This window comes from Grus americana, chromosome 10, assembly GCF_028858705.1.
Source record: "Grus americana isolate bGruAme1 chromosome 10, bGruAme1.mat, whole genome shotgun sequence".
Lineage (NCBI taxonomy): Eukaryota > Metazoa > Chordata > Aves > Gruiformes > Gruidae > Grus > Grus americana.
The window spans coordinates 23,574,863-23,601,696 of record NC_072861.1 but is presented as its reverse complement, the minus strand read 5'-3'; the positions used below and the strand labels follow the sequence as shown (position 1 = coordinate 23,601,696).

At 41.6% G+C, this 26,834-nt stretch overlaps 1 protein-coding gene across 5 annotated transcripts; it reads left to right on the top strand.

Annotated features, from left to right (window-relative positions):
• Window positions 1-51: 51 nt before the first annotated feature.
• MORF4L1 (mortality factor 4 like 1) lies at window positions 52-26,441 on the top strand. Of its 5 annotated transcripts, none has more exons than XM_054836253.1 (14): window positions 52-193; window positions 4,953-4,999; window positions 8,007-8,074; window positions 9,794-9,859; window positions 10,278-10,364; window positions 11,104-11,184; window positions 13,848-13,910; window positions 19,068-19,093; window positions 19,700-19,788; window positions 20,775-20,876; window positions 22,494-22,582; window positions 23,839-24,011; window positions 24,354-24,438; window positions 25,726-26,441. In XM_054836253.1, exons 1-14 carry the CDS (start codon window positions 154-156, stop codon window positions 25,808-25,810), a joined length of 1,101 nt encoding a protein of 366 aa, XP_054692228.1. In that variant the 5' UTR covers window positions 52-153; the 3' UTR covers window positions 25,811-26,441. The 5 variants fall into 5 exon arrangements, with proteins under 5 accessions (XP_054692228.1, XP_054692231.1, XP_054692229.1 ...); XM_054836254.1 differs by having other exon boundaries at window positions 65-193; window positions 9,833-9,859; XM_054836256.1 differs by lacking the exon at window positions 9,794-9,859.
• Window positions 26,442-26,834: the final 393 nt, after the last annotated feature.

Here is a 26,834-nt window from a genome sequence, read left to right as displayed (position 1 = left end):
CGCAGACTACAAGTCCCAGCATGCCGCGGGGGATGCGGTGCGGCGCAGCGCGCCTGCGCGGCGCGGGGGGGGCTGGGGCCGGCCGCACATAATGCGGCGGAGGTGGTGAGGCCCCCGCGGGGAGGGGGCGGGAGGAGGGAGAGTCACTTATAAATGGCGCCCAAGCAGGACCCCAAGCCCAAATTCCAGGAGGGTGAGTGCGGGTGGGGGAGCCGGGGGGCAGCGGTGTGGGGAAGGGAGGGGGGCTTGGGGTGGGGTGAGAGCTGAGGTGGGGAGGCCTGAGGGGAGGTGGGGGGCAGAGGCCTGGTCGGGAGCGGGCGGCGGGATGGGGCGTTCCTCCGGGGGCGCGGAGGCCGGGCCGGGCGGCACTGGGGGCCGCGGTGGGTTCCCGTTGCCGCATCTCCCAGCGCTCGCCGGAAAGCCTGGCTTTAAACCCGCTGGTGCCCTTCGTTTCCCTGGCTTTGCGGCGGTGGGTGGGCCAAAAAGAAACAAAGGAAACGGTTTAAAGCGGGTGTGAAATCCCAGTGCTGTTTCTGAGGAGCCGCGGTCCGGCGTGTGCCCAGGCTGCGAGGAGATGTACCTGCGGCGGGGCGGGCGGCCCGGGGCGGGGGCTCGGGCGGGCCCAGAGCTGGCCCGCTTGCACCGGGGCCCGAAGGGGCCGGGCCTGGCCGTGCTGGAGGCAGCCTCCGCCTTGGGCCGGGTCTCTGGAGCTCAGTCACTGCAGTGGCCCGTCTCACCGTGCCTGTGGCCCTGAGCAAGCCTTCAGCTAGGCCGGGTTTGGACTCCAGGGTCTATGGTTCCTCAGCACAGAGGGTGGTTTGGGTTTTAGCTTTTGCTGCTCAGCCCTAACAATGTGAGAGTATGTGGAAGAACCGAATTCCTGTGGTCTTTGTCTCTCTCCCTGTTCCTCATCTTGCCTACCAATAAGATGCAGGGCTTTCCTATCCCCTGCTATTCTAAATATGCTTCATTTTCTTGCAGGCATGGATATTCATTGGCATTCAAACCGTTGAAATCTCCTAAACTTGTCAGGATTTTTATTTTCTGGAGTTTGAAACATGATTATTATTTATTCCTCTGTGAAAGGGGAGCTCAGGCATCCTCATGCAGAAGGAGTCATGGGGGCAGCAATTGGACTAGAGCTGGCTGTTTGGCTGGAATCCATACTTACAAGAAAGCACCAGATTTATTTTTTTTTAAGAATAAGGGTTAGGATTATGCTTTTCTGAGACTTATTTTGCATACACTTTGATTTTTAGATGCTGGTTGTGATACTAAGGTAAATGAAAATGTTAGACAATAGTAAATGAAAACCTACTTCATCTTTTCTGCCTGTCCCTCACTTTGGCTTCTAAGCAGGACTTTCCACATGATTGTGATTTAGCTTTAAAAGCACAGTTTGCAGAAGAATGACTGGAAGCCGGCCATTCTGGGTAGCTGAAACAACACTGTAATTGTATGTGCTTCATGGCCGCTTCTGTCAGAGCGTGTTCAATCGTGCATCAGCATTCCATGCCACGGCTTAATACCAGTGGTATTCTTAACCTGCAGAAATAATCACAATTTTAATGTCTGATTCACATTATAATAATTAATGTGAAATCAAGTGAACTGCAGAAACTAAAACTTAATTTCAGCCTGAAATTAAGTTTTATGTTCACAGCTGTAGGAATAGGAATAACCTAAATTTAGGACAGAAGTTAAAATTTTTAGGCTTTTTTCCACAAATGTAAATATGTTTGATCTCAACTGTAACATTAAAAGGGAGAAAAGTGCTGTGAATAAAGCTTCCTGCAGGCCTAAGACTTAAATGCTTTATTGTGGCCCTTTACAGCATGACAAATGAAAATTATTTTCATTGTAGTTTTTCAAGCTAAATGCATGTCAAAGAGTGGTAGGTAGACTTAGAAATTATCCCTATTGGCATTTTTCACAAAGCAAAGGGTGAGGAGATGACTGAATTTATTGTGAAAACCTACAAAAACTAGGAAAACCTAAATGTCAAGCTAGAAGTACAATTACCCCTTACAATGAAGGGACTGATGTGTTCATGTAGGCATGAGAAATGAGATCAGCATCTGGACAAAGGAATTAAGAGTTGTAGGTACTTGAGGTGATCTGCACTTCAATGCTGACTTTTTTAAAGCAAATAAAAGAGAGTCTCGGATGTCAGATTCAACTTCCGAGTTGCTTACGGCAGACTTTTCTTCTGCTGATGCTGATCGGATTTCTGTGTTTTCCAGTCTGTTCTGAAGATGCTAGCTAGCCTGCTACACTGATATGGATGGGATGACATCATTGGTAGTTGTATCCTTGATCCACAGATTGAGAACCTCTTGTTTCTATAAATACTCTGCATGTAAAACAGTGAAGGAGTGGGCAGCTGAATTCTGACTTGCAGGAGCTTTTGAGGGGAAGATGTGCCTGTTCAGAGCCAAACTGCTGTTTGAGCAGTCCGCGCTGCCCAGGTGGCAGCCATTCCTATGCAACAGAAAAGCTCTGTGTAGCTTGGCGTTGAGGGGTGTCAGCAGGGCACAGTCAGGTATTTTTCTGCCAGATATTTTGGCTAAAGAGCTGTTCTCCTACATATACTGCCTTTGGGATAAGGAATAGGTGTGGGCGCTTCACTGCAGCGGTGGCAGCACGTAGGAGAGAATGAGTGGTGTGTAGATTCAGAGGAGAGGCCGCCTGCATGCCTGCAGTAAGCTGGGAAGGAGCAAAAGCCTGGGAGGCTATAATGAAAACAGAAGAACCCTTTCTGCAAAACTGAGATTCATGTTGTGTTTTCTAAAAATAAATAAAATAATTCCTGGTAACTGTGGACATCTTACCTAGAAAGACCTTGTATAATAATTGAAAGGGAGATGTGCCTTCCAGAAGCACTATGATGAATGAGGATGATAATGTAAATTCAGATTGTTAGCCTTGATTATAAGGATGTTTTCTTTCTTTTTTTTTTTAAATAAAAGTACTGACTGTATCAAAATGGGCACTTCTGTGAGAACCTTTCTAAACTTTCCTTTTTCTTTCTTGATACATAGAAGCATTTTACCAGTTGAAATACATTTCTGACCTAGTTTTGTGCTCTTGGACTTTACTGTGAATACTTGTTTTGAGATTTTGTTATTATCCAATCTGTACAATCCCATGCTCTCCATAAATCTGAAACATGAGCAGTTCTTTCTAGTCAACATAGGAATGAAGTAGTAAATTTACAGTTGCATATTGTTCAGAGTCTGGATGTGTCAGCTGAAATGTGACAGTAGCTGTGCTGATTGAAGAAGCCGTTGCAAGACTGGGAGACAAGCAGATACAGCTGGTGAAGTGGTATGTCTGAAGCCTCCCTCATCTGCTTCAGGCAAAATCAGGTGGTTTGTCGTCAGCCACCTGATAAACTGTAACTGCCCTGACCCTGCCAGAAGTTTGTTTTGGGAAGGAGTGCAAGAACTGCTCTGCCCCTTCACACACACAAAAAAAAAAAAAAATTGAGATGTGGGGACATTCAATTTCTGTTTGCAGAGGGAGTGTCTCTTTAGAGCCCATCTGGTTAAAAGTTTCATGAAAGTCCCGTTATGTGTCTGTGGGGTAAAGAGGCAAATAAAGCCAGAATTGAACAGGATTCAAGAGAGTCAAAGTTAATGGTACAACGTGCCACTGACTGTATTTATCCCTTGAATATGCAGAAAGCAGTTTTGAAGAGCAGAGTAAAAACTTAGTGGAGGGTACTTTTAAACCTATAGCCTAGAACTGGTCCTTCCCCCCTGCCCCCAGTCACTCCTGAGCTGCTTACAAGGAAGAAGGCATCCAGAGCTCTGGTAGTGGTGAGACAGCCTGCTTCTGCACACCCCCTGCCCAGCCCAGCCTGAGGACTGAATAAATACCTGCACATGTGTACTGCGCAGCATGCACGTGGTGACTGTGACAGCTTTCTTCTGTCCTGTATGTCCTGGAAATAGTGGCCAGAACTGGATGTGTGCTATACCCTGGAGTGTATTATGCAGTTTGTCTCTCTGAAAATGCAAGGTACTGCAGCTTGCAAGAAGGAAACATCTGTACTCAGATATCCTGTGTTAAGTATGTTCAAATTCCCACAATGTAACTGCACGATAAGACCTTGCCATTGAGGAGAAAAAAAACCACAGACTGAAGAACAATGTCTTCCTACTTAAAAACCACAAAGTGAATAATTTTTCTTGCTGTTGCACAAACCTGGCATTCTTCTGTCCCACAAGTCGGATGGGGAGACAATGTTTGGGTCTCTTTCTTCCTGACTTCATTGAGCTAGAAATACCAGGTGGTGTACTTCCTGCAGGAAAAGAACACTAATAACACTTGCTTTCATTTGTGTCAGAAGCTTAATGTGCAGAGGTGACATCTCTTCTGAGAGCTAATTTCCTGTTCTAAATCAAAATGCAATGTCCTGGAGACTAAAGAATCCCTTACAGTAAGATGATTTCACCTGCTTACTGCTTGAGTACTTAGGCTGAAGTAGTCCATTCGTATCAAGCCAGTGTGTTCTGGCATCTGCATCTGAAATTCAAGGCTTTGAAGGAGTTCTCTGTCCCAGCTTTGAGACAGGAGGCAAGGGTGTCTATAACTTCAGTTAGCAGTGGCTGGAAGCATGGGCAGGAATGTCTGTTTTGGTGCCAATTGTTTGCTGAAGTAACCAGCCGTTCTGCAAAACCCTGGGCAGGCTTGGACGCAGTTTGCATGCAGCTGTCCTTGCACGAGTGCTCTTCAGGGAGGTCCTCAGGAATCTTTGCTTCATGGCCTAAATAATCGGAGCTCTGATCCTCTTTTGTATTGGAGTGAATTTGCTTCTCAAATCAGTATCTGCCTTTGACTTTCTTTCTAGGTTGACACTGGATTCATTCTGTGTTGTACTTGATGATGTATATTTTACAGAAATGGCATATTGATGGTGTTCTAACATGTTTATCTGCAACTTTCAGGTGAACGAGTGCTTTGTTTTCATGGACCTCTCCTTTATGAAGCAAAGGTATGTGTGGTTGCTTAGACCTTTCTGATTGTTCTCCAGGAAAATAAGGAATTGTATTAGTTTACCTGCTGTGCCTCACTATAGATGGGATTAAGGACTGAAGCCAAAATGAACAAAAACCTGATAATGTGTGAAATTAATTAGTGTTAAATCCTGGAGCTCTATATTATAGACAAATTTCACAAACCCCAATGGTACTATGCAGCTATTCTGGTAAACTACTAAAGGCTGCGTGGTCTATGTGTTGAACACCCTGATATACCTGTGTTCCCAGAACACTGGGAAGCATTTGTGCCCATAGGACTTGGTGCTGGTGCTAATGCATGAGCTAGTAAGTTACCTGCAGTTTGAGCTTCCTCAGAGGTGTAGGTGGCTGAGTACAACTGGTGGTCTTCAAATGGGACAACACTGCAGAAGATACTGCTGGACTGAAGTAACAAAGGAAGTGGCATTCTCAGTTCTGGCTTTTTAACTGCAGAAACCATGCATTGCAAATTTGTGACTTGGAGGAGTATCCCTGCTGCCTCTGTCAGGCCTCTGCTGCAACACTTTCAATGACAGGCTTTTCTTGTGGGCCATAAGCAGGTGTCACTGCCACGCCATCTGTTTTACTGAAGGTGTAGCTCCTAATTTGGCTGCCTGTTCCCACTTCCTCTGAAACTGAAACAAAGGGCTTTTGTAGCTGTGTGGATTGGAAGACTTGCAGAAATTCCTGGGGCACCTTAAACAGAGATGTGAATCCGTTAGGTTTTAGTGTCAGTAAATGTTAATTGACGGGACAACTTCAGAGAGGTGGTAGTAGGGAGGCAGCTAGAAATACTTGACATCTCTTTTCATGCTATCAGGAAATAGTCATTCTAATGTTAAAATAACATCCAGAGCATTGACAGGGGATATGCTTCTCTAAACCACTTTCACTTCAGTGATTCTACTCTGTTCTCTTCCTTGTTCTGGAGGACAAGTTCATTACGAATGTGTGCTCAGAGCGCTGCCTTCTGTCAGGGCCTGCCCAGGTGCTCGTATGGAGAGGAGAGTCATCAAGGCTTCTGTTTTCCTTTTAGCAGCAGTCTTAACTCTTTGGTCAGTTAAACAGCCCAGAGCTGCTACAGTGGTGTGCTTCTCCATTCTGTGCTGTGCCTCTCTTCACGCAAGCATGGAATGAGTGTTGCAGGAACTGGCTCTGCCAGCTTGGTGCTAGGAGGGATGTCCCAGTTGGCAAGACAGCTTTTGGCTGACTATTTATATTGAGAGTCTGGATCCTTCTGGGCTCCTGAAATGGCAGAAGGAACTGGGCTTAATTTTACAAAGATACTCTGTAGGTAGTAATGGATGGTAACCTTAGCTTTCCTCCTGTTCCTCTGATCTATTTCTCTTCTGTGATTCTCAATACACAAGTTAGTTTGTTCCTGATTCACTTAAGAATCTTCTAACCCCCAGCAGGAAGGAGAATATTTTGGTATAGGAATATATTTGAGTCATCTCTGACTTCATGCTCACTTAGCAGACACTTCTTAAGGATACAGTTTGTATTTGGCTGCCTTTAACTCTAGGACTGTCAAAATGAGCCACTGTATGTCAAAAAAGATTAGAATTTCCTTACTTCTCGTTGCAAGTCTGGGTGAGAACTGAGTTTAAGTTCCATGGCATTTTGGAGAGTAGTACTGAAATATGATGTTCCTCTCTATGTTGACAATTACTTTTTTTTTTAATTGGAGAGGGTGCAGGAAGGAGTCACCACAAAGGTCTTGAGAAAGTGCTGTGCAGCCAAAGGCTCTGCCCTCTCAAATACTTAGAGGCAATTCAATTAGCATGGAAAGAAAATAGCAATTATGACTTTTATAAGTAATTTTTTTACTTCAATGGAAAAAAAAAGATATTTTAAAAGGGACTAAAAGCTAGAACCAAAGAGGGTGATTCTTCATGTTTTACAACACCCTCATCATTTCACTGTGAAGTGGTACAGGAGCATCTGTACCTCAGTGTATCCAGAGTAAGACTTGATACCTTCCTGGTTGAAGTGCTTTACCCAAGCCGAAGTTGCTGGATTTAATTTGGTATAGCTAAGAAGCTCAGGGATGTGAGGTGGGTTATGTAGTTTCTGTTCTGGGCTATGCTTTTGCAGGAAGAGACATGTCTTTCTATGTCTTTCTTTTATATAGATGTGGTGTCTTGAGCTCTCGCGTGCCAGGCTGCAGGGGTAGGAGGAAATTGTGGTGTTACTGGGCAGCGTGCTCGGCTGTTGAGCTCACCTGAACACCTTCCCCTGAATGAGCTGAGGCAGGGTCTTGCAGGCTGACCTGCAAGTAGGGCTGTGCTAAACTAAGGCAGAAAAGTTTGTGAGGGATGCTTTTGCATCTGAGTGGTATTATGGAGTGTTTGTTGGAGTAACCTTTTTGTGTATTTGTTCCCTTTTTTAATGGTCTCATCTTAATCTCGCTGCGTAAGGAAGTTACTGTACTCATAGGCCAGTCTTTTGGATGGAAATAACTGTTTTTATTTACCTCATGTATACGTTCTTAACCTAGAAAAAGCCCTTACTGCAACTCTTTCTACTGAATATAATGCGCTCTCTGTGGCTGTAGAGATCCATATTATTTATTTTACTTTTGAAGACTCCTCTACTTCAGCCAGCCTACCTGTCTGTGAGGTAGGGGCCTGCATGTGAACAAGCTCTCTAGTGAATGGCTTTTGGCTAACCTGGGGGTAGAGAAGTGACTGCTTGTTTACTCTTCTGGTCATCCTCAGGGGTTTCTGATCCTTCACGTGAATGAAGGTGTCCCTTTGGATAACTGTGCAGAGTCGCTTGTTTGCCTAGCCCTTCCAGATCCCTAAATAGGCAGTAACTTGTGTTAGAGAACTTACTTTCTGCTGTGAAATAGCTGCCAGTATTTCAATCGCTTGCATGGAAATCTCTGCATGTTTAAACTCTGAAAGCTAAAAAAAGCAAAAACACATTTAGATCTCTTTGTTCTCTTTGGTACTGACTGAACGTTCTTCTCTGTTCCAGTGTGTAAAGGTTGCCATAAAGGACAAGCAAGTGAAATACTTTATCCATTACAGTGGTTGGAATAAAAAGTAAGTATTGCATAAAATGAAAGCAGTGTTTCATTTTCCTTTACGGGGAAATGCAGGCTTTGCCCATTGGAATGGGAGCTTGGAGGACTAGCGCTGCCATGTCTGTGTTGTTAGATCGTTTCTGAAATTGACTTAAATGATTTTTATACATAAGCCAATGATTTATAGTAACACAAAGAAAACATTGCCTAACTAACCATTTCCTTCAGAGCTTTGGTTGTACGGACAGGTTAGCTTAGGGTATCAGGAGACTAATGGGAATGATTTATAGCATTCTATTTGTTTAAGTTTGACAACAGTTACTGTAATTTCTCCCTGGCAGAAACAGCCAGTACAAAAACTTCCTTGTATGTGTTGGTAGGAGAGGGAACCCCTACCGAGGTGAGGCAAACCTCTCTACTCAAATATGCAGTGTACTTCACTTTTATACTGCTTTTGGCAGCAAACTTTGGTAGCAAAGATTTGGAGAAGCACGCCTTAGTGAAGGCTGTGTTCAGAATGGGAAACACTGTCTGGTGCAGTCCTTCACAGGAGCAGGTTTAGCCTGTATTTCAGTTCTTGCCTCTCATACTAAGATAAAGTTAGAAATACTTTTTCCTTCTGCAAAAATGGTAGGGTTCTAGGTGAGAGATTTCTTAAGAATAAAGACTTCTCCATGAAATAAATTGAAGGTGAATAGTTTAATGAGATTATCACGCTTACGTACTTGACACTTCAGCTGTTCAGACTCCAGAAGTCTTTTGGAGAGCACTTTTTCCTGTTTGGTTTGGTTTTGTTTCAATGCTGCAGACTCTAAAGCGAAGACTTAGTCACTAATCTCTTGATCTCACTGATGTGACTAAAAGCTGAACTTCGTGTTTTAATGTGTAACTTTTTTAAATGCATCCGCACACCCTCCCTGTCAAATGGACAGATGTTTTACTGTTAACACCGACAGTTACAGGGAGTGTAATTGGTTCTTATGGTGGCTGCTATATATTAATGAGGCAGCATAAATTTGATACTTCCTCTCCTTGTTTATCTCTGACGGGTGCCATAAGTGATGTCGTGACTCCTGCTTTTCTTGCTTGCGCTGTTTCGAGTTTTTTTTGCCTTCAAGCTTCCAATTAACTACATTAAAAGTGGCGTTGCTGCAAGATCTAGACAACTGGGGCAATATCACTCCTTAATTATGGTCCTTTTGTTACTTGTTAATTGCTCGACGACTTAATTTTTTTGCAAATATCAACAGTTAGGATACCAAAAAAGTTTCTTCATCGTATAGTATAATGTGCCGCACAGTTATATAGCACTTCTTTTGAAGGTCTCTTGCAGCTGTACAGGCAGGAGTAAGATAAGTGGCTTAAATATCTGACCAAAGCACTATTCTAAAAACATAGTCTTAGCGTGTGTACAGCTGGACATGCGTGTCTCTAACTTTTGGATGCTAAGCTTGCCTTGTCTTAACGCTCTTGAGGACCTTGTACTCCTGTAGTGGTATTGGTTTTGCCACCTTGATGTTCCAAGACTGGCAGCTATTGCCGTGAAATGAAAATGACACACAACTCTTCATAGAGAGATCTTTAACTTGTGTACTTTAGAATAACTTGGCCACTTTTAATGTGTTTTATTTGAAATAAATTGTCAGATTGCTCAGATAATCCACTCTTTGTCAAAGTGGAATTCTTGCTCATAATGGCAATTTCCCCAACACCTGTTCTCTTAAATCGTTCACTTCAGATTCTTCAAATATTCATGCCATCTTGGTTTCCTTCACAGACAGAAATCAGAGCTCTTCTTCTTACAGTAAGATCTTATTGCTGAATTTGTTAACCTATAAAATGTTGGAATAGATAAAGGAAGCTTGCTTCATGATATAGTTATGGCTACAGGTGTCCCATAATTTAGTAAGTGTAGAATTTTTTTTCCCTGAGATGCTTCTTTTAAATTAAAGACAGTCCCCTCCCTCCTAAATTGCCCATCCTTCAAGTTCGGGAAACTGTTTGGAAATGACTGAGGGTTATACTTCCCTAGAAAAATCTTTACAGCTTCAGTCAGTGGGGAATGTGTTCGGTAATTTACACTTTCAGTTGTGCCAGTCCATGACTTGACACAAAAGCAGAGTTCAGTCTCAAGTTCTGTGAAGCTCTTAATTGACTATTGTGTGTAGAATGCAATTATATTATGGTTTTGAATGATCGTTTGTTGTTTTAATTTTTTTCAGCTGGGATGAATGGGTTCCAGAAAGCAGAGTGCTCAAATACGTGGATACCAATTTGCAGAAACAAAAAGAACTTCAAAAGGCCAATCAGTAAGTGTTTTTGTTAGAGGTCCTTGACAGTAAATAATTTTTTTTTTATAGAGCTTCAATCCAACAGCTCTATATCAAGGGAGGTTAATGAGTTAAAAAAAAAAGCCTTCAAGAGGTGTTCATGTATTCATTATTCTTGAGATGCTTTGGCTCACAGAGGTGTTCTGATCTTTGTCCTTTATCAGTTTAGAAAGGGGAAGCTGCTGCTTAGTTTTTAAAGTGGTGACTTGAAGCTTTAAGGAAGGGTAGGTTGGTGAAACGGAGAGGCGGTCTGACCAACTGCAAGTACATCCTGCAATGTGGAAAATGGGGGCTTAAAAATGAGCCTTGTGCAGGATCTTTAAAATATATTGTTAAGTGGTAAGGATCTTCTCATACAGCTTCAGGATGCCTACAGATACTTTGATTTTTATGCATGCTAATCTTGTATTTCTTTAGTAGAAATGCTTTTATTGAGAAGTTGTTTTCTATTTTTCAGAAGCAGTGTGCTGCTTCCACGTGATTCAGAATAACAAGGATGGTGGGAGGGGGAGGAAGTGGGTGTTCATGCTGCTGTTGTATGAAGAAGCCTAAAGCTTCTTGATATTGAGTTGAATTTGTTCCTGCTTGTGGTACACACTGATTCTCAAAGCTATTTGCTAGACATTCTTTAAATGTTTTGCATAACCTGTTACCCTTTGAGGGAAAACAAGCTTCTTTTTCCATTAAAGTCTTATTTACAAATTTACTGTTTTTAAAGGGAACAATATGCAGAGGGGAAGATGAGAGGTGCTGCTCCGGGCAAGAAGACTTCTGGTCTGCAGCAGAAAAATGTTGAAGTGTAAGAAGCTTTTTGTTTTGGTTTTGTGTTTTTGTTTTTGTTTTTTTTTTTTTTTTAAAACCAAACCAACAAAACAAACAAAAAACCCCCAAAAAACCAACCTGTCCCCAAGCACCCTACAAAAAAACCCTCCCAAACTTTTGCTTGTCAGTTTTACTATTGATCTCTAAATAGTGTTTTTCTTAGAATGGTTCTGCAGACTAAACTACATTACTTCTGACACAAGCCATACAAAAGCTGTGTTTACTTTTGTGGTATCAAAAAGGCCTTTGTTGAAGTATTTTATTGAAACTGCCTTCTTGGATTGTGCAGTGTTTAATACTGAGTCAAGGTACTGAGTAGACACTAACACTCTGTACTACTTTTGCACTCTATTCCTCTTAAGTTAGTGAACTGACACTCAAAAAGTGGTGAGTCCTCGTAAGACTCGTGTAGCTCGGTGAAATTGGTTTCTATATAGAATTTAACAGTTCTTCCAAGCTGTGCAAGCACTTTTGAATAAAATCCTTAAAATGCCTTGCCTTCTTACTGTACAACTGTTAAAACTGCATTTAAGGAGTCTTTGTTTTGCTGTTTTTGACAAAACTAAACCTATATGCTATTAAAAATGGTTTTGCATCATAAGAGACCAGAAGCAAGCTCAGACGTTTATTAGAAAAAAATAATTTCAGGATGAAACTGTCAGATTTCTTTCATTCCATCCTTTTTGTTTTTCAGAATAGGCTTGCATGATGGTTAGATTCTCATACAGTCAGTACAGCTCTACTGCTTTGCTCATGTGCCATGGAACTCTTCTGTTTGGGGTAGTACTTCACTTAATTATGAAGATGGTCATTATTCATGTGATGTTTTTAACTCCTAACTTCATTTATGATTCTGGTCTTCACGAGAAAGCTGCTGAAATGACATCAATTCCTAAGAAGAGCATTTGGCAGCAGCCTCGGATCTCATGTCTCATTTATGGGCATCTTTGTTATGAAATACATACCACTGATTTGAGAAGTGCAGCGGTAGTGGGTACAGCTGTGGGTGTTTCGCTCTAGATCCTGAATGCAGATTTCACTTTGGGATTAGTTGAAGCCCAGCCGAGGCTGTAACTTGTCTCTTGGTCTCTGGAACGAGGGGTCCAGTGGATCGGCCCGTGCATGCTGCCTTGTGGGCTGCCGCTGAATGCTCTGCGGTGCTTTACCACCGCCAGTTTGGCATGCGCTCTCAGCTCAGGACAGGTCTCTGGCAGGGACAGAGTCACCTGTTTGTCATCAGTTGGGAGTGGGAAAAACCACAAACTAAATGTTTGTTTAGACAGTTCCTAATGCATGTCATTAAAATCTAATTAAAACAGATCTGAATTATGGCCATTACTGCTTAAGGGGTTGTTGTACCTGAGCCGTCTTGCATTTTAGTCAGTGGGAGTAGAATTAATTTCATGTGTAACTTTGACAGAGGTAGTGATGACTCAATTGTAAATGTCTACAATTTGCATTACAGAGAACATACCAATAGTAACTTCAGGATTAGGTTCCCCATACTGTCAGCTTTAGTCATCGTGGTAGTTCAGTCTGATTGCAGTTTTCTCTGGCTGAGTAAATGCTAAATGTTAACTTGTGCTTGAAATCAAAGTTGGCTTAATCCTTTCAACCACACCTAATAATGTTGCATCCAAGGGAGACCCACACAGCAAAAATGACTTCATCTTAGGCCTCTGTGTAACTCTAAAGCTTGAAAGCACGTTACCAGGTCTGTCTCTACTCTCTGGTTGAAACTAGTTGGGGAAAGGGAGTGGCTTTGCTTTTTGCTGTCATCACTATCCTCAGCATAGGTGGTTATTTCCAGCATAGCAAAACAGACCATAAGCAAATTCTCTGAGACTTCTGTTTCATGTTGATTGGAAAAATTAGTTCCTTGAAGGTGGATTTTCAGAGTTGTAAAGGGGAAGAAGGAGAACTATTGTCATTAGAACAGCAGTCTTGCATTATGAAAGTTATTTATAATAGGGTCCCATATGCTCGTTGCACTGATCTTGCTCCTAGTCTCTAGCCATTACCTGCATCCAATGCATCTTTCTAAATTAGACCTGTGCTTCTTTCAACAAAGTCTCCCTATTTTTCTTCCCTATTTGGAGGCTGAGGGAGAGGAAATACTTTGACTTACCCTAGCAGTGATGCAGGGTTGTGATACTGATGTATTATTGACCAAACTACCGCTTCTCACATCCTGCTTACAGCTAAAGGCAAGATGGCTTCTGAAAAAAAATCTCAAAATACAGTTCCAAAATAAAACTTCTGGATTGTTCTCCTGTTGTAAATCTAAGGTCATTGCAGATACGTAAAGTACTGATGGTGGGGAGGGGGAGAAACTGATCACGCAACTATCTAAAAGGGTAACACTGTCAACCTATTTGGGCCTCAAAATTTACCTTTTGTAGCATTCTTGGAGGATTGAAGGAAGGGAAAGGTAACTTATATTTTGAAACTTATTCTTCAGATAGCCAAACAGTAATGGAAAGGAAATAACAATCTAAGCACAACTTATCCTCCAGGAATGTTCAGTAAGACTATAACATGCTGCTAAAAAGGTAAAATTTTGAATCTTAAATAGATTCTCTTTAAGGCTAAACACTAGGTCTGACATTCTTTCCTTAACTCAACCCCCATTGTGCCTAGATTTTTCAGACGAGATGGAGCGCATACTGTTTGCTGTTTGGAGACCCCTACAATATCGACGCGGTGAGTTAAGGATGGATTGTCAAACCAGGATTTTCATCCTGAAATCAAATCTCCTTGCTTTCATAGATTTCTTTAAGAGACTCTTAAAGTCCTCAGTTGTAATAATGTAAGCTTTGGTAGCAATTCAGTTAACAATTGTAAGTACTGCAGTATATCGTTTTGGTGGGTTTTTTTAAAGCCAGTATAGACTACTAGTTTTTCGTTTCTGTGAAATGTATACCTTTTCAGTTGGGACAGGGTATGTTACAAGTAGCCAAATGCTTTCAGTGTGTCCACTGTTTAAAAAGTGGAGGACAACTGATGTCAGATTTTTGAAACTGGATAGTTCTAGAAGGTTACAGTGGGTCTGCATGCTTACTGCAGCCTGGAGTTCTGCTTCCATGGAAGTTGGTAACAAACTCCTCTGTCTTCTGTAAGTCTTGGGAGCGAGGCTGCTGTGATAGGTGGTGTTAGAAATGTGCGGTTTGATCCTGCTCCTTAATGTGCTATATTTTTATTGTTGGCTTGAGTCTGTTTAGAATTAACTGTTTCTGTGAACTGCAGCAACTGGTTTAAAAGCTTTTGAGACTATTTGTAAGCAATATTTGATCAAATAGAAATATGCATGCTTTTAAAAGAATTACTTGTCTTATAACTAGAAGCTGTCATAGAAGAAAAAATTCTGTATGGTTATAGCAGGTTGCCAAAAATGAAGTACAACACTACAGATGCTGGCTTCTCCAGACTGTTTTATATGTAGCTCTGCTGAATTCCAACTTCTAAGAGTTGATGCTACCTTTGATGGGCCTAATATGATTAACTTGTAAAAAATGAGAGTTAACAGGTGCTTGGAAGATAAGAAGGGCAGCTGAGAGTGTTCTGGAGGCTCTGAATAACAAATTTGAGAATGGCATCTGGTTTTAGATGAGATATATGCAAGCAGTCTCATCAGAGATGCTCTCAAAACAGTATCTCAACTTCAACATGGGAGTTACTGTGTTTTCTTCTAGTAGAAGTCTTGTTCTTAATCTGAACATGTTACTCAAAAGCATGTACTCCTGCTGCATGTCTCTTGTGGCATCCTCTGCTATCTTCGGCACAGCTAGTAGCGCTCTCACAAGCTACAGCAAGTCCTCTAAATGTCAAGCGACGTGTGAACGCTGCCTACATGCTGGTTGTCTAGGGCTGTAACAACATTGGAATGGCTACACCGGCTCCAGCCAGAGATTGTCCTAACCTCTTCTGCTGTCTGATGGCCACCAGTAACATGTGCGTAGGGACAATCAAGGGAGTCAAACCTAGAATGCTGTTCTCCCCCAAATACCCTTTTGGCTTCTAGCAGCCTGTAATTAAGGGACTTCAGAGCTGTAGGCTGTATCCATGTGATGGGTTTCATAACCCTTTGTAGGACTGTCTTATATTTAGTAACTGCTGAACCCTTTGGACTTCTGGCATCCCCATCATCTTGTGGCAGCGTGTTCTCATTTTAATTCAGTACTGTGTTGAAGAGGGGAGGAAGAGGTTGACTCCTCCTGTCTCTTTAATGTCAGCTGCTTTCATTTCTTTGGTCTTTCATCTATCTTGAGGAAAGACTGATTAGTTCTTCGAGCTTCACGTTTTATTGCTAGGGATACTTCTACCACATTACCCCACTTCTTCCTCACCAGTTGTCAGCTTGAGAAAGCCCTTGTCTGCCTGGTTACTCCTGGTGTAGAAGCTGTTGTACACTACCAACTATTCTTTGTTCTCTTTACCTCTTCTAGTTTTATTGTGTGCCTTCTAAGGCCAGGTTGCCTGACCAGGCACACGAGACATACGTGTATATAACCCAGACTTTGGGTTTTATCCTTTTGCTAATCAAGTTTGATGGTTTAATTGAATCTTAATAGGAATGCTTCTTCTCACAGCTAAGTAAGTGACCAAGGTGCTTGAGCAATAGTGGCTGATTTAATACTTTTTTTCCAAGATACTTATTTTTCACACTGAAATATTTTAATTTACTTTTTTATTACTAGTCACCTTGTATTAGGAGAGACTTTATGATGTCCTATAGCTTAGTTACAACTGTTGTTTTATCAGTAAACTGGCACCTAATCTCCTTTTTTTGGCATTTACAAATGTATTGAACTCAAATACCTGAGACCAAGTGGCAGCTACCTTCATACTCTGCTGCTCGTATCTTAACCATGTATTGTAGGACTTAGACCTCTAAGTCCCTTTAAAAGGCACATGGATTTTGGGAAAGTCAAATACTTGTTATTGTCCACAACATTTTTATCTGCCTAGTCATGAACTCCTAACTGTTGTGGAGTAAATAAACTTTCCAAAGGCTTGGTTTTTTCCTGATGTCATTTGTCTGTGTTGAATTCTATTTTCTAAGCTGTTTTTATTTTCTGCTGACAGTTTTCTAGACATGTCCCAGAAGACACTCCAGTTTGGAGCTCTGAGCATTAACACCAACACTTTTGTGCAAAGATTGCTGGCTTCTTAAGGTGGTACGCAAGGTTCTGTGACAGATACTTGATTATCTTTCTTCTGATTAATGTCTGTGGAAAGGCGAAGTGTGGTCTTTGACTATGTTGTCTTCTATGGCATCCTCTTTAGCCTCACCCTTTGATCATGAACACAGTCCTGCTTCGGATACTGAGATTGGAAGTTCAGTATTATGCTCTCGTGGCATGGACTGCTGCTTTTCCTTCTGTCACCTTTGATATATAGCATTTCACTGTTGTGAGCTGTTCTGTAAGCTGTAATACCATTTGTTTTCTACTGATTGTCTTGTTTCTACACAATTTCAGATGGTTATGTCAGTAGTTCATTTATTTTTGGCTTTCTAATTCAGTCTCACACTTTGATCCCTAATACATGAATATCCTTGTTATAGCTGTGTGTTCCTGTTCTGCTAAAATAAAACCCTGCAATGAGGGCTAGGTTGGCCTCTTACCAGAACTGATTGCTGACCCTGCTTCTTTGAGGAGGTAATCTCTGACTCAAAGGACGCATCCTTCAAGTGGGTACTACAAGATCTTTAACACCTTGCAGCTCTGTTTGGTCTTTTAATAAAAACTCTTCTCACAGAACCTTCTTTGAAACTTCCATGCTGCTTTTTAGTTTTGTTGTCAGTTTTCAGTGAAAAATGCCAGCCAATAGAGAAATTAGTGATTGAAGAATAGCAGCTGGGCTGTACTTGCTGTATAAACAGAAGTTGGTGAAAGTTTACTGCTCATATACAGCAGTATAGGGCTTGCTGTTCATAATGCAGTTGTGAAGTGGCGCAAAAAGATGTGTTTTAACCTATCTAGATATGTTTCAACTTCTTGGGCTACAACTTCTGTCCATAGGGCTGTCTATAACCTCTGTAATGCAGGCACTGCATCTTTCTCCTGGAGATCGAGTACACTGCATGCTTCAGTTACTGTACATGACAGCAGCACCTCACCTTGCACAGCTGCCTTCACTAGTGAAGAGTATTATTCCAGACAGCGTGCTGTACAGGCTATCAAAAATTTGCCAAATGCTCATGTTTTGTCTCTAACCTTAGCTCTTTCTGTTTGTTCTGTAACTCAGATTTGTCTTTTAGACTTTGCAAACAGATGGCTGCTTTGACGTGAAGCACAGGCATATGACTTGAAATATAAGGAATGAGGTGGGAGAGCACAAGCAACTGCCTAGAATGGTTCACGCTAGCGTTTATGCTTCAGTAACGCAGATGTGGTTTACTGTCTTAATTGTGGTAGTTCTTTAAGTACTTTATATTGCCTGTCCCAGTTTTTTAAGACTCTGCTTCTAGACTAATGCTTAACATTATTTTTATCTTGTGATTTTAATTCTGGAAAGAACTCCCTGTTCCTCCTTGTTTACTCTAGGTTTGGAAGAAAAGACTTTCTCTTCAATACACAAGTCCATTATCAGTGGCTTAACTTGGCAATTGTTCCCTCTTCCTGGAGAGACATGATCTTTGTTCTGGCCACAGTTGAAGTCTAATGCTTGTTTGACTTGAAGCTTGAAAAAAGCCTTACTCTTGCTATCTTCAGACCTTCCTAGAAACTCTGCCTACTTCCTGACCCAGATAAACCCAGTTCAGAGCCTGAATATGAGTCACTTGAGATAGTGAATTTCCTCAGAAATTCACTTGTACGGGTAAAGAGTTTTATCCACACATCTACAGTTTTCTGAGAGATTTAACTGGACTGCTATTAATAGTGAGCAATTTGAAATGTGACTGGTAGTATTCTTAATTAAAATTTTCTGAAAATGGTTAGTGAATATACAAAGTTCAGATAATAACAAAAATAACTGTTAGGACAGTTTAGTTTTGCCATTGATACTCTCGACCTATCTGAATATTTACATGTTGTGTGCATTGTATTTCAGGTGTCTTTAAATTTTTGGAAGTACAGCTCTTCATTTGGAATAAAGATAAGGGCTAAGGATAGAGACTTTAGAGAAGTGTGAAATTTATAAATTAGAAGCAGTAGGTGTTGAGAGAAGCATTTGGAAGAAGATAAATATTAGGGACAACGCTATTTAGTACCTTTCCAGATGTTTCTTGTAAGTGGTGAGTGTAATTGTGATCTCCCCTAAACGTCGTAGGCAGTCTGTGCAGCTTCATGGATGTAATTCTGATAGTGCTGTTTAAACTTCCCTCTGCTGCTGTAGTGGTAAAACTCTGTTGGTTTTCAGTACTTTGCTGGAAGTTAATTCAGTTGACTGAGATTTATCTGACAATTCCCAGCACTTCTGTTTCCTTGTCCCATATTCTGTCTCTAAGTGATCCCTGAAATACAGAAATAAAACACCTACAAATCTAGTGTACTTCTCCAAGAGCACTTGGAAAGTATGAAACATCTATAGATGTTACTCGCGTTCAGTGTCAGTCAGTACGGTTTTTAAATACTCGTGTTCTTGGCGTGCCTTCTGGGGTTTTGTAGATTCAAGTTCAGTGATTCCCCCCCCAAAATGGCGAATTCTGGCCCATTACTTGAGAAATCTTGTAGTATCATAACTGTGATGCTAAGTCATCTCTACATTTTTCATGTGCTTTTATCTAAATACTCCATAGGTCACAGAGTATTCGCTCATTGTTTTGGACTTATGGAGAATTTTTCTGGCTTTCTACTTCCGATGCTTTAAGTACTGCCATCTTTATATTTGCAATAATTTGTGTTCTTCTTGCAGGAAAACAAAAAAGAACAAACAGAAAAGTAAGTATGTCTTTATTTTGTATATAAATGGATATCCTTAGTGAAGGATTCTTAGGTGGAATAAGACCTTAAATCTGCCTCAACTAAGTTTACTTCCTATTACCTTGTGTTGTTCCTCTTGGACTTCAGATGTCTCTTCCCCTTGGTCAGGAGGAATGTATACTTTTCTGGTTTGTACACAAACTGCTTGTTTCAGTCTGTCAAGATTTTGACCTCTGACAATTGAAAAGCAAAGTGATATCTCCATGGATCTGTTGAAATAATTTCATGAGTCAAAATTATGTTTTCTTACTGAGATGGAGATGACATATCTGCAAAGGTGAATTGCTGGTTCCAAAAACTCTTCCCAAGAACGTTATAGATACTGACATATTGGTTTGGTTTTAGTGCAGAAATGTCTATTTTCAGTTAAGTATAAATATAGCAGTTTAAATTGCCACAAATATGTGTCTTCCAGAATACAAGTAATATTTAAACAAAAACAAACAGAAAAGGTGACCTGAGAGAAATCCGAGTCTTAAATCCTTCTTCTGAATCTTTTTTTACTGGTATTTCTTACTGACTTACCAGATTTCTTAAGCAGCATAATGTCTTTTTTCTGTACAGCTCCAGGAATTGGAGAAGGGAGCAGTACCAGTGAGACTCCTCAGCCTCCTAGGAAGAAGAGGGCTCGAGTAGATCCAACGGTTGAAAGTGTATGTATTTTTGATTCTCACAGAATTTTTGACAGAAAATTTCTTTGCTGAGAAATACAGACAGCAATACTTTGTCCTGCAGTATGGCAGTGTGAAATGTTACAACTTGCAAAACTAAGGTTCCCAGGTGGCCTTGAAAAATCTAAACTAGTTCATAGAATCCCAGACTGGTTTGGTTGGAAGGGACCTCAAAGCCCACCCAGTGCCACCTCTGCCATGGGCAGGGACACCCTCCACTAGCCCAGGTTGCCCAAAGCCCCATCCAACCTGGCCTTGAACACTGCCAGGGAGCCAGGGGCAGCCACAGCTTCTCTGGGCACCCTGTGCCAGGGCCTCAGCACCCTCACAGGGAAGGATTTCTGCCTCACATCCCATCTCCATCTCCCCTCCTGCAGCTTCAGGCCATTCCCCTTGGCCTGTCACTCCCTGCCCTTGGCACCAGCCCCTCTCCAGCTTTCCTGGAGCCCCTGCAGGGACTGGAAGGTGCTCTAAGGTCTCCCCGCAGCCTTCTCTTCTCCAGGCTGAACCACCCCAACTCTCTCAGCCTGTCTCCATAGCAGAGGTGCTCCAGCCCCCTGATCATCTCTGTGGCTGCCTCTGGACTCGCTCCAACAGCTCCATGTCCTTCTTGTCCTGGGGACCCCCAAGCTGGATGCAGTACTGCAGGGGGGTCTCACCAGAGGGAGAATCCCCCCACTCCCGACCTGCTGCTCACGCTGCTGGACACGCAGCCCAGGACACGGTTGGCTTTCTGGGCTGCCAGCGCACACTGCTGGCTCGTGTTGAGCTTCTCATCCCCCAGCACCCCCAAGTCCTTCTCTTCAGGGCTGCTCTCAATCTAATTTCCTTTTTCCCTGTGGAGCCTACAGTAATTACTGTAGTAATTCCTCAGTCCAGTGGTGTATTTCAGTTGTGAAAACAAGGAAAATGGGGACTCAGCTTCGACAGTTACCTGGAAGAAACTGATCTGGCTTCACTTTTTTCAGGAAGAAACATTTATGAACAGAGTTGAAGTAAAGGTGAAAATCCCAGAAGAGCTGAAACCATGGCTGGTAGATGACTGGGACTTGATCACCAGGCAAAAGCAGGTAGTTTGTCAAAAGAACAATCTGGCCATATATAGGCAAGGACACTGAAACTGGAATTTCATATCCTCTTCAAGTGCAGTGTAGCAAAATCTCTTGTAGAGTCTGACACCAGCTTGATGACTTACTTGACAGTTCTCATTCCGGTTGGATTTTAACCAAAGGTCACCTGTGAGTAGGACTGTGGCTCAGCAGAGTTGCATGTAAACTCGTAGAATAGACTTGGTCTAATCAAGCATAAGCTAGAAAGGCAAATAATTTTAAAAAAACTTACTTAAGCTTTAAGTGTGGTGTTAACTCTATGCATGCTTGGCCTGCTGGTGTGCTTTCACAGTTTACTTAGCTGGTAGATAACTGGTCTGTAGGAACGTGGCAGGTGATGTCTATTTTATCTCAGCTACTTCCTGCCTTGTTTATGTGTCACCGCCAAGCTCTGCGAGTAGCTTAGGTTGTTCTACAGCTCTGACAGAATGCTGTCGCTTAGGACAGTGATTCTTAACTTCTGCCAGGCTGGTTCCATATCAAGCTTCCTCATACAGTAAATTAAACTTTACTTCCATTTTAAAAATATAAAACCCTTTCATGAGCTTAAAACATTTTAATGGATCATGACTTGTTTCTTGTATGAAACTGCTACTAAAATTGGCAAGAAGCATAGAAAATAATGCTGTTGAAAACTGTTATTGTTTGATAGGCTGCAATTGCATGCTGTAACTTACTGCTACTCCAGGGTACTGTTTCTGTTCTTGCATTCCTAGACATGCAGACATGTAAAAATCTTGTTCGAGTCCTAGTGGATAAGGTTGATTTTTCTTGGCGAATACAAATTGTCAAGTTGCATCAGCAGTAAAAGTGCGTAAGCACCACTGCATGTTATGCTGACTCCGGTCCTGGAGACTTGCTTTCCCAAATGTCTTCAGGCTGTAGTGCTCTCGTGAAAGGAGACAGAGAAGTGAACTGGGGGCCGTGCCTCAAAAAACCAGGAATTGGCTGTATTCCTGAGCCTTGCTGTACATGACTGAACCAGTGTCCGTGTGTACAGGTGATCTGTGTATGGTATTAAAGATGTAAGTTAATCCTTGGTGAACTGTGGCTAGGAATATTCATCTTCAAATCTGTAAGCTGTGATGTAGCTGTGATACTCTTCAGACTGCACGTGCAGTGAAACTTCCCAGCGGGTGCTCGGCAGGCTTATTTGCTTCGCAGCGATAGTAGTGCCAGGTGCCGAGCTGCGGATGCAAGAGCAGCAGACAGAAGAATAGCCAAATGGTCACCGTTGCTGTTGTAGCTGCTGTGTAGTCTGGTGTAGGCAGGTCTGTAGGGGTGTGTGTGTGCTTTGCTGCGTACCTTTGACTCTTGGGGTGACTCCAGCAGTTCATCACCGGGCTGCTGCTGAGCAGCACAGGTATGAAATGGAAACATGGATATAGCAGCTGTTACAGGGTTGTTTGGTATGCACAACTAAAACGGTTGGTTGTTTCTTTAATAACACTTAACATCTTAACCTGTTAATTTATTCTAGAAATGTCCTTGTGTACATTAGTTTAAATTTAGCATGCAGATATAAATGTCTGCATAAAATAGACAACTTGTATTTGTTCAGTTTTATTTCTTTTGTAGCTCTTCTATCTTCCTGCCAAGAAGAATGTTGACTCCATTTTAGAGGATTATGCAAACTACAAAAAATCACGAGGAAATACTGATAACAAGTAAGTAGTGGTCACTTCAAATGCTAATTTTGCTGTTGTTGGACTTGTATTTCATGGAAAACTGAGTAAGGTTGTTAAGCGTGTCCCAGCCCTATGTCCAGCTTCATGTTCAAAACCCAGGTGATCAAGGAGTTTAGAAATGTCTGAGGAGGTAATACAAGAGTGCAGTTCTGCTTTCTGGACATTATTTCTGCTTCCTTCACCTTCCCTAAGCCTTCTCCTAACGGACTAGTTCCCCACCCCTTCATTCTAGCTCAGGCTTCTGAGGTTGGGTGGATAAAGTCCTTGGCACTTGCTATGTATGAGCTGAACAAACTGCCCTCAAACTGCCTAGCAGATGAGCCGAGTGTTGCTGTATGGGTGGGTGCTCGTGGAAGTAGAGGGGTGGGGGACAGGGAGGTAGACGATGACTTTTAACAGACTCAGATGGGCAGAGTTGATTACCTTGAGGTGTGATAGCTCTGAAGATTCTTATTTGTAATTACCCCAGCAGTCCAGCCCTGACAACAAACAAGGCGTGTTTATTCTTGAAGGAAGCTTTCCTGTTTTAAAGGGAGAGAAACTAGAAATGTGAAGCTATTTTCTTCCATTCAAGAGGAAGCATATTATTGACTTGTCAGGGTGTTTTAAAGTTCTTTTATGTAATTGTCCTAATGTCTGTTCTAAATTTGTTTGTGGGGTGGAGTGAGGGTGATACTTCTCAGATTTGCAGTGTCACTGCTAATTCCTACGCAGTTACTCTTCAATTAGTTGTGAAGTTGGAGGCCTGCAGGAGTTACGGCATTGAGAGGCCTCGGGAGAAAGTGTCAGTTGCCTGAAATATGGGGTGCCTGCTCCCTTCTGCTAAGCAGTTCAGTCGAATTATTTGTAGTATTGTACTTTTAAACTGATGTGTGAATGGGATTAACTTTGGTTGAAAACAGAAGAGCTGGTAAGTGTCCTTATGAATACGTACTGTTGCTTTGAAAGGACTGCTCTGGGAGTTAACTTCTTGAAGTGAGTGGATGGCTAAAAGCAAGGCTTGTCTCGCTTTGCCTAAATTCTCACTGAGTTCAGAACAGTCCAGTTTTAAAGGAGGTCTTGAAATGCATCGCTCCCCACAGCTGTATATTTTAAGGTCTCCAGACAAATTTTCTTGGAAAATCTGAAGGCTTGTCTAAGATCTTTACAATTTTGATGGACTCACCAAGTCAACTCTCATCTTGTGTCTGTCCAGTCACTAGAACAAGACTTGCAGTGTTTTCTCTGTTTACCAGGGAGTATGCAGTCAATGAAGTTGTGGCTGGAATTAAAGAATACTTCAATGTCATGCTGGGAACTCAATTACTGTACAAGTTTGAGAGGCCGCAATATGCTGAAATCCTAGCAGATCACCCAGATGCTCCAATGTCTCAAGTCTACGGTGCCCCACACCTGCTGAGGTTATTTGGTGAGTATGACCTCTAGAGATTTGAAGAAGAGTAGTTAAAGTATTGAAATGCTTCCTTTTCTTGTCTTGAGTCTCAGTGGGTGTGAACTGCAGAAATTTGACAAGCAGCTATGAAAGGTGGTTTATTCTTTCCTTACTCCATGTACCTAAAATGTGCAGAGCCATTCAAGGGTTTGAAATGGAAATGGATTTTTCAACAGTCTAGTTATTTTAGGTGAGCTTGTGTATATTGGAATGGATTCCTGGGCTGCTTTTATATGCTACTGTAAGGTTTTAGTCTGTACTGAAGTACTTGTTAGAGATGTTGTTTATAACTAACAAGTGCTACTTCTTTCGAAACAGTCCGAATTGGAGCTATGCTTGCTTACACTCCTCTGGATGAGAAGAGTCTGGCTTTGCTGTTAAACTACTTGCATGACTTCTTAAAGTAAGTGCTCCTTAAGTCTTTCAGCAAGAAAGAAAAAGTTCAGTAAGCACAGGCTGTTGTAATGTGGCTTCTTTTCAGTAAACAATTGTTATATAGCACATAATATATATTATTATCTTGGGCCTGTGTGTGAAGCTTTCTCAAACTCTGCTGTACAGTAACATGAGTAAGACTGGTTCTAACTTCTCTCCAGTTATACTGAGGTTATTGCTAGTTAGACGTGTGTTTGCATATCTATTAGTCTGCACTTTCAAACTGTCCAAGTCTGCTACTTGTTTCAAAATAAACATTGAAGCATTTATTTGTAGTTGCTATAAAAAACAGATGACAATTATAGCAAACAAACAACAGTTACTCAGTAACTGAGTAAATGTTAAACTGGTGAACCTTACTAATGTTAATTCTAGGACAGGCTGTCATTGTAGCTTTGATTGTTATGGAGAAACATTCTGTGTATTTTCATTCAAGGTTTTAGTGGTCTACTGATAGTGTTTGGAAATACTGATGTGTAAATAACTAGAGTAACAAAGCATTAAGCTGTTTGGCCAGTTTTTAGTTACCAGGTTTTAGTTCTGTGTGATTGGATAAGCTATTGGAAGTAGGAAGAACACCCTTGACAAATCCATGACAGCTCTTTAGTAGAACTGGAAATGGATCAGCCTGATTTCCAGGGCAAACTTGCCTTGGAACAGGCAGAGTCTTGAGTTGATCATGGTCTTTTGCATATGTCTGAAGTAAATGCAAGTGCTAAAGAGCTTTCAGCTGTAAAGAGAGAAATGTGAAGCCAGTGCGATGACCAGAAATCCCTGAATCTCTCTGAGAAGCAATGGCGTATAATGCTTACCTTCTGCTATCGCACTCAGTTGGCATTGCTCGCTTTGCTCTAGCCATCGTGGATTTCACCATTAAGTTCCATATCTGTGCAGACAGAACTTCATATTGTCCTACCCCTTGTCTCTTCCCTCAGAGTACGATCAGTAGTAAATCGATTCTTGGTACAGCAGCTGACTGACCCTCAAATGTGAACTGTTTCATCCTGTTAACCTCCTGGTGCTTGCTTGCAGCCAGAGTTGCTTGACAATTCCTGTTTGGAATTGATTTTTGGCATGAGCTGTCAAATCTTTAATTGCTTTACACAACTGACTTTTTAGTAGATACACATTGGTTTCCTGCACTTGAAATCATGTTTTATGGTCTCAGCAAACACCTAACAACTTGCTCGCGTGATGCTAAACAATGGAGACTTGAGGCAAGAAGGTAATTTAATCTTTTTATTATTTTTCATAGGTATTTAGCAAAGAATTCCTCCGCGTTGTTTAGCGCCAGTGACTATGAAGTAGCCCCTCCCGAGTATCACCGGAAAGCAGTATAATACTGTGCTGCTTTACCATGAAGTGATATTGGATCCTTGTAGTACTGTCCACTTCTGCATCTTGTTCTTCACCTTTCTATTGCACATGTCTCTATTGCACAAATTATGTAAACATAAAGTGAATAAAGTTAGTGTGTTTGAAATGGAACTGGCATTTGTAAGTTCTGAAGATTTCTTGTCCCGAAATGGAAGCTTGGAGTTTCACGGGAACTCTTTGGTGTTTCTGGCTTGCTACTGTTGTTTGCATCAATGGAATGTAAAGAATGCATTATGATATTTCATTGTATGAACTCTCCAGTGCTCGTGGGTCTGTTTTCACATTAAGATTTGCTTCACTAATCTGCTTTATGGCATAGTAATGACAAACACAGACCCTCAGTCCCATGAGGGTTGTGATCACCTAGTGTTGGTGCTATTGATTAGTCTGACTTTCAAACCCATTTACTTTCTTGGTGTTGGAAGTAAAATGTGTGGTCCATAACTGTGTGCTTTTATTTAGATAGTTGAAGGACTGTGACTTTTTTTATATTCTAACAATAGGAAGATGCATTATCATATCGTAGTGTCTTGGAAATGTTGGTCTTTCACAGAGCTGTTTTACAAATCTTCAAATAAACTTTTTTAATTTCAACTGTTGTTTCTAAGAATTGTATTTGCATTGGCCACTACCTTATGACAGTGTCCTGCCAAGTATAATCTAAGTGTAGTATAAAGTTCTGCAATATTAACTTAGAGATGCCGTGTTTCTTTTTAACTCTAAGGACTAGTAGTTAAAGCCCGTGCATCCAATTCAGTGGGGGAGGTGGATCCTTTTCCTCTGGGATCATTATATAGTCCGTAAGTAGTGATAATGCAGTTTGCAACAAGTGCAGTCAGAATTCTGAAAACGCTTGTTCTTAAAAGCCTGAGCCCTGAGAGCACGCTTTGCCTGGCCTCTGTCAATCACTTCCCTATTCTAATTCAATTTGATATCTATTGTAGCACCTTAAATGGTAAACCGGAGGGCAGGCGAGGGGTGCTGTGA

Bases quoted from the DNA above. Each gene is read 5' to 3' on its own strand.
- MORF4L1 (XM_054836253.1), top strand. From the start codon at position 154: ATGGCGCCCAAGCAGGACCCCAAGCCCAAATTCCAGGAGG. The intron at 13,911-19,067 runs GTGAGTTAAGGA...TTCTTCTTGCAG, and splicing joins ACCCCTACAATATCGACGCG to GAAAACAAAAAAGAACAAAC. The intron at 20,877-22,493 runs GTAGTTTGTCAA...TTTCTTTTGTAG, and splicing joins TGATCACCAGGCAAAAGCAG to CTCTTCTATCTTCCTGCCAA.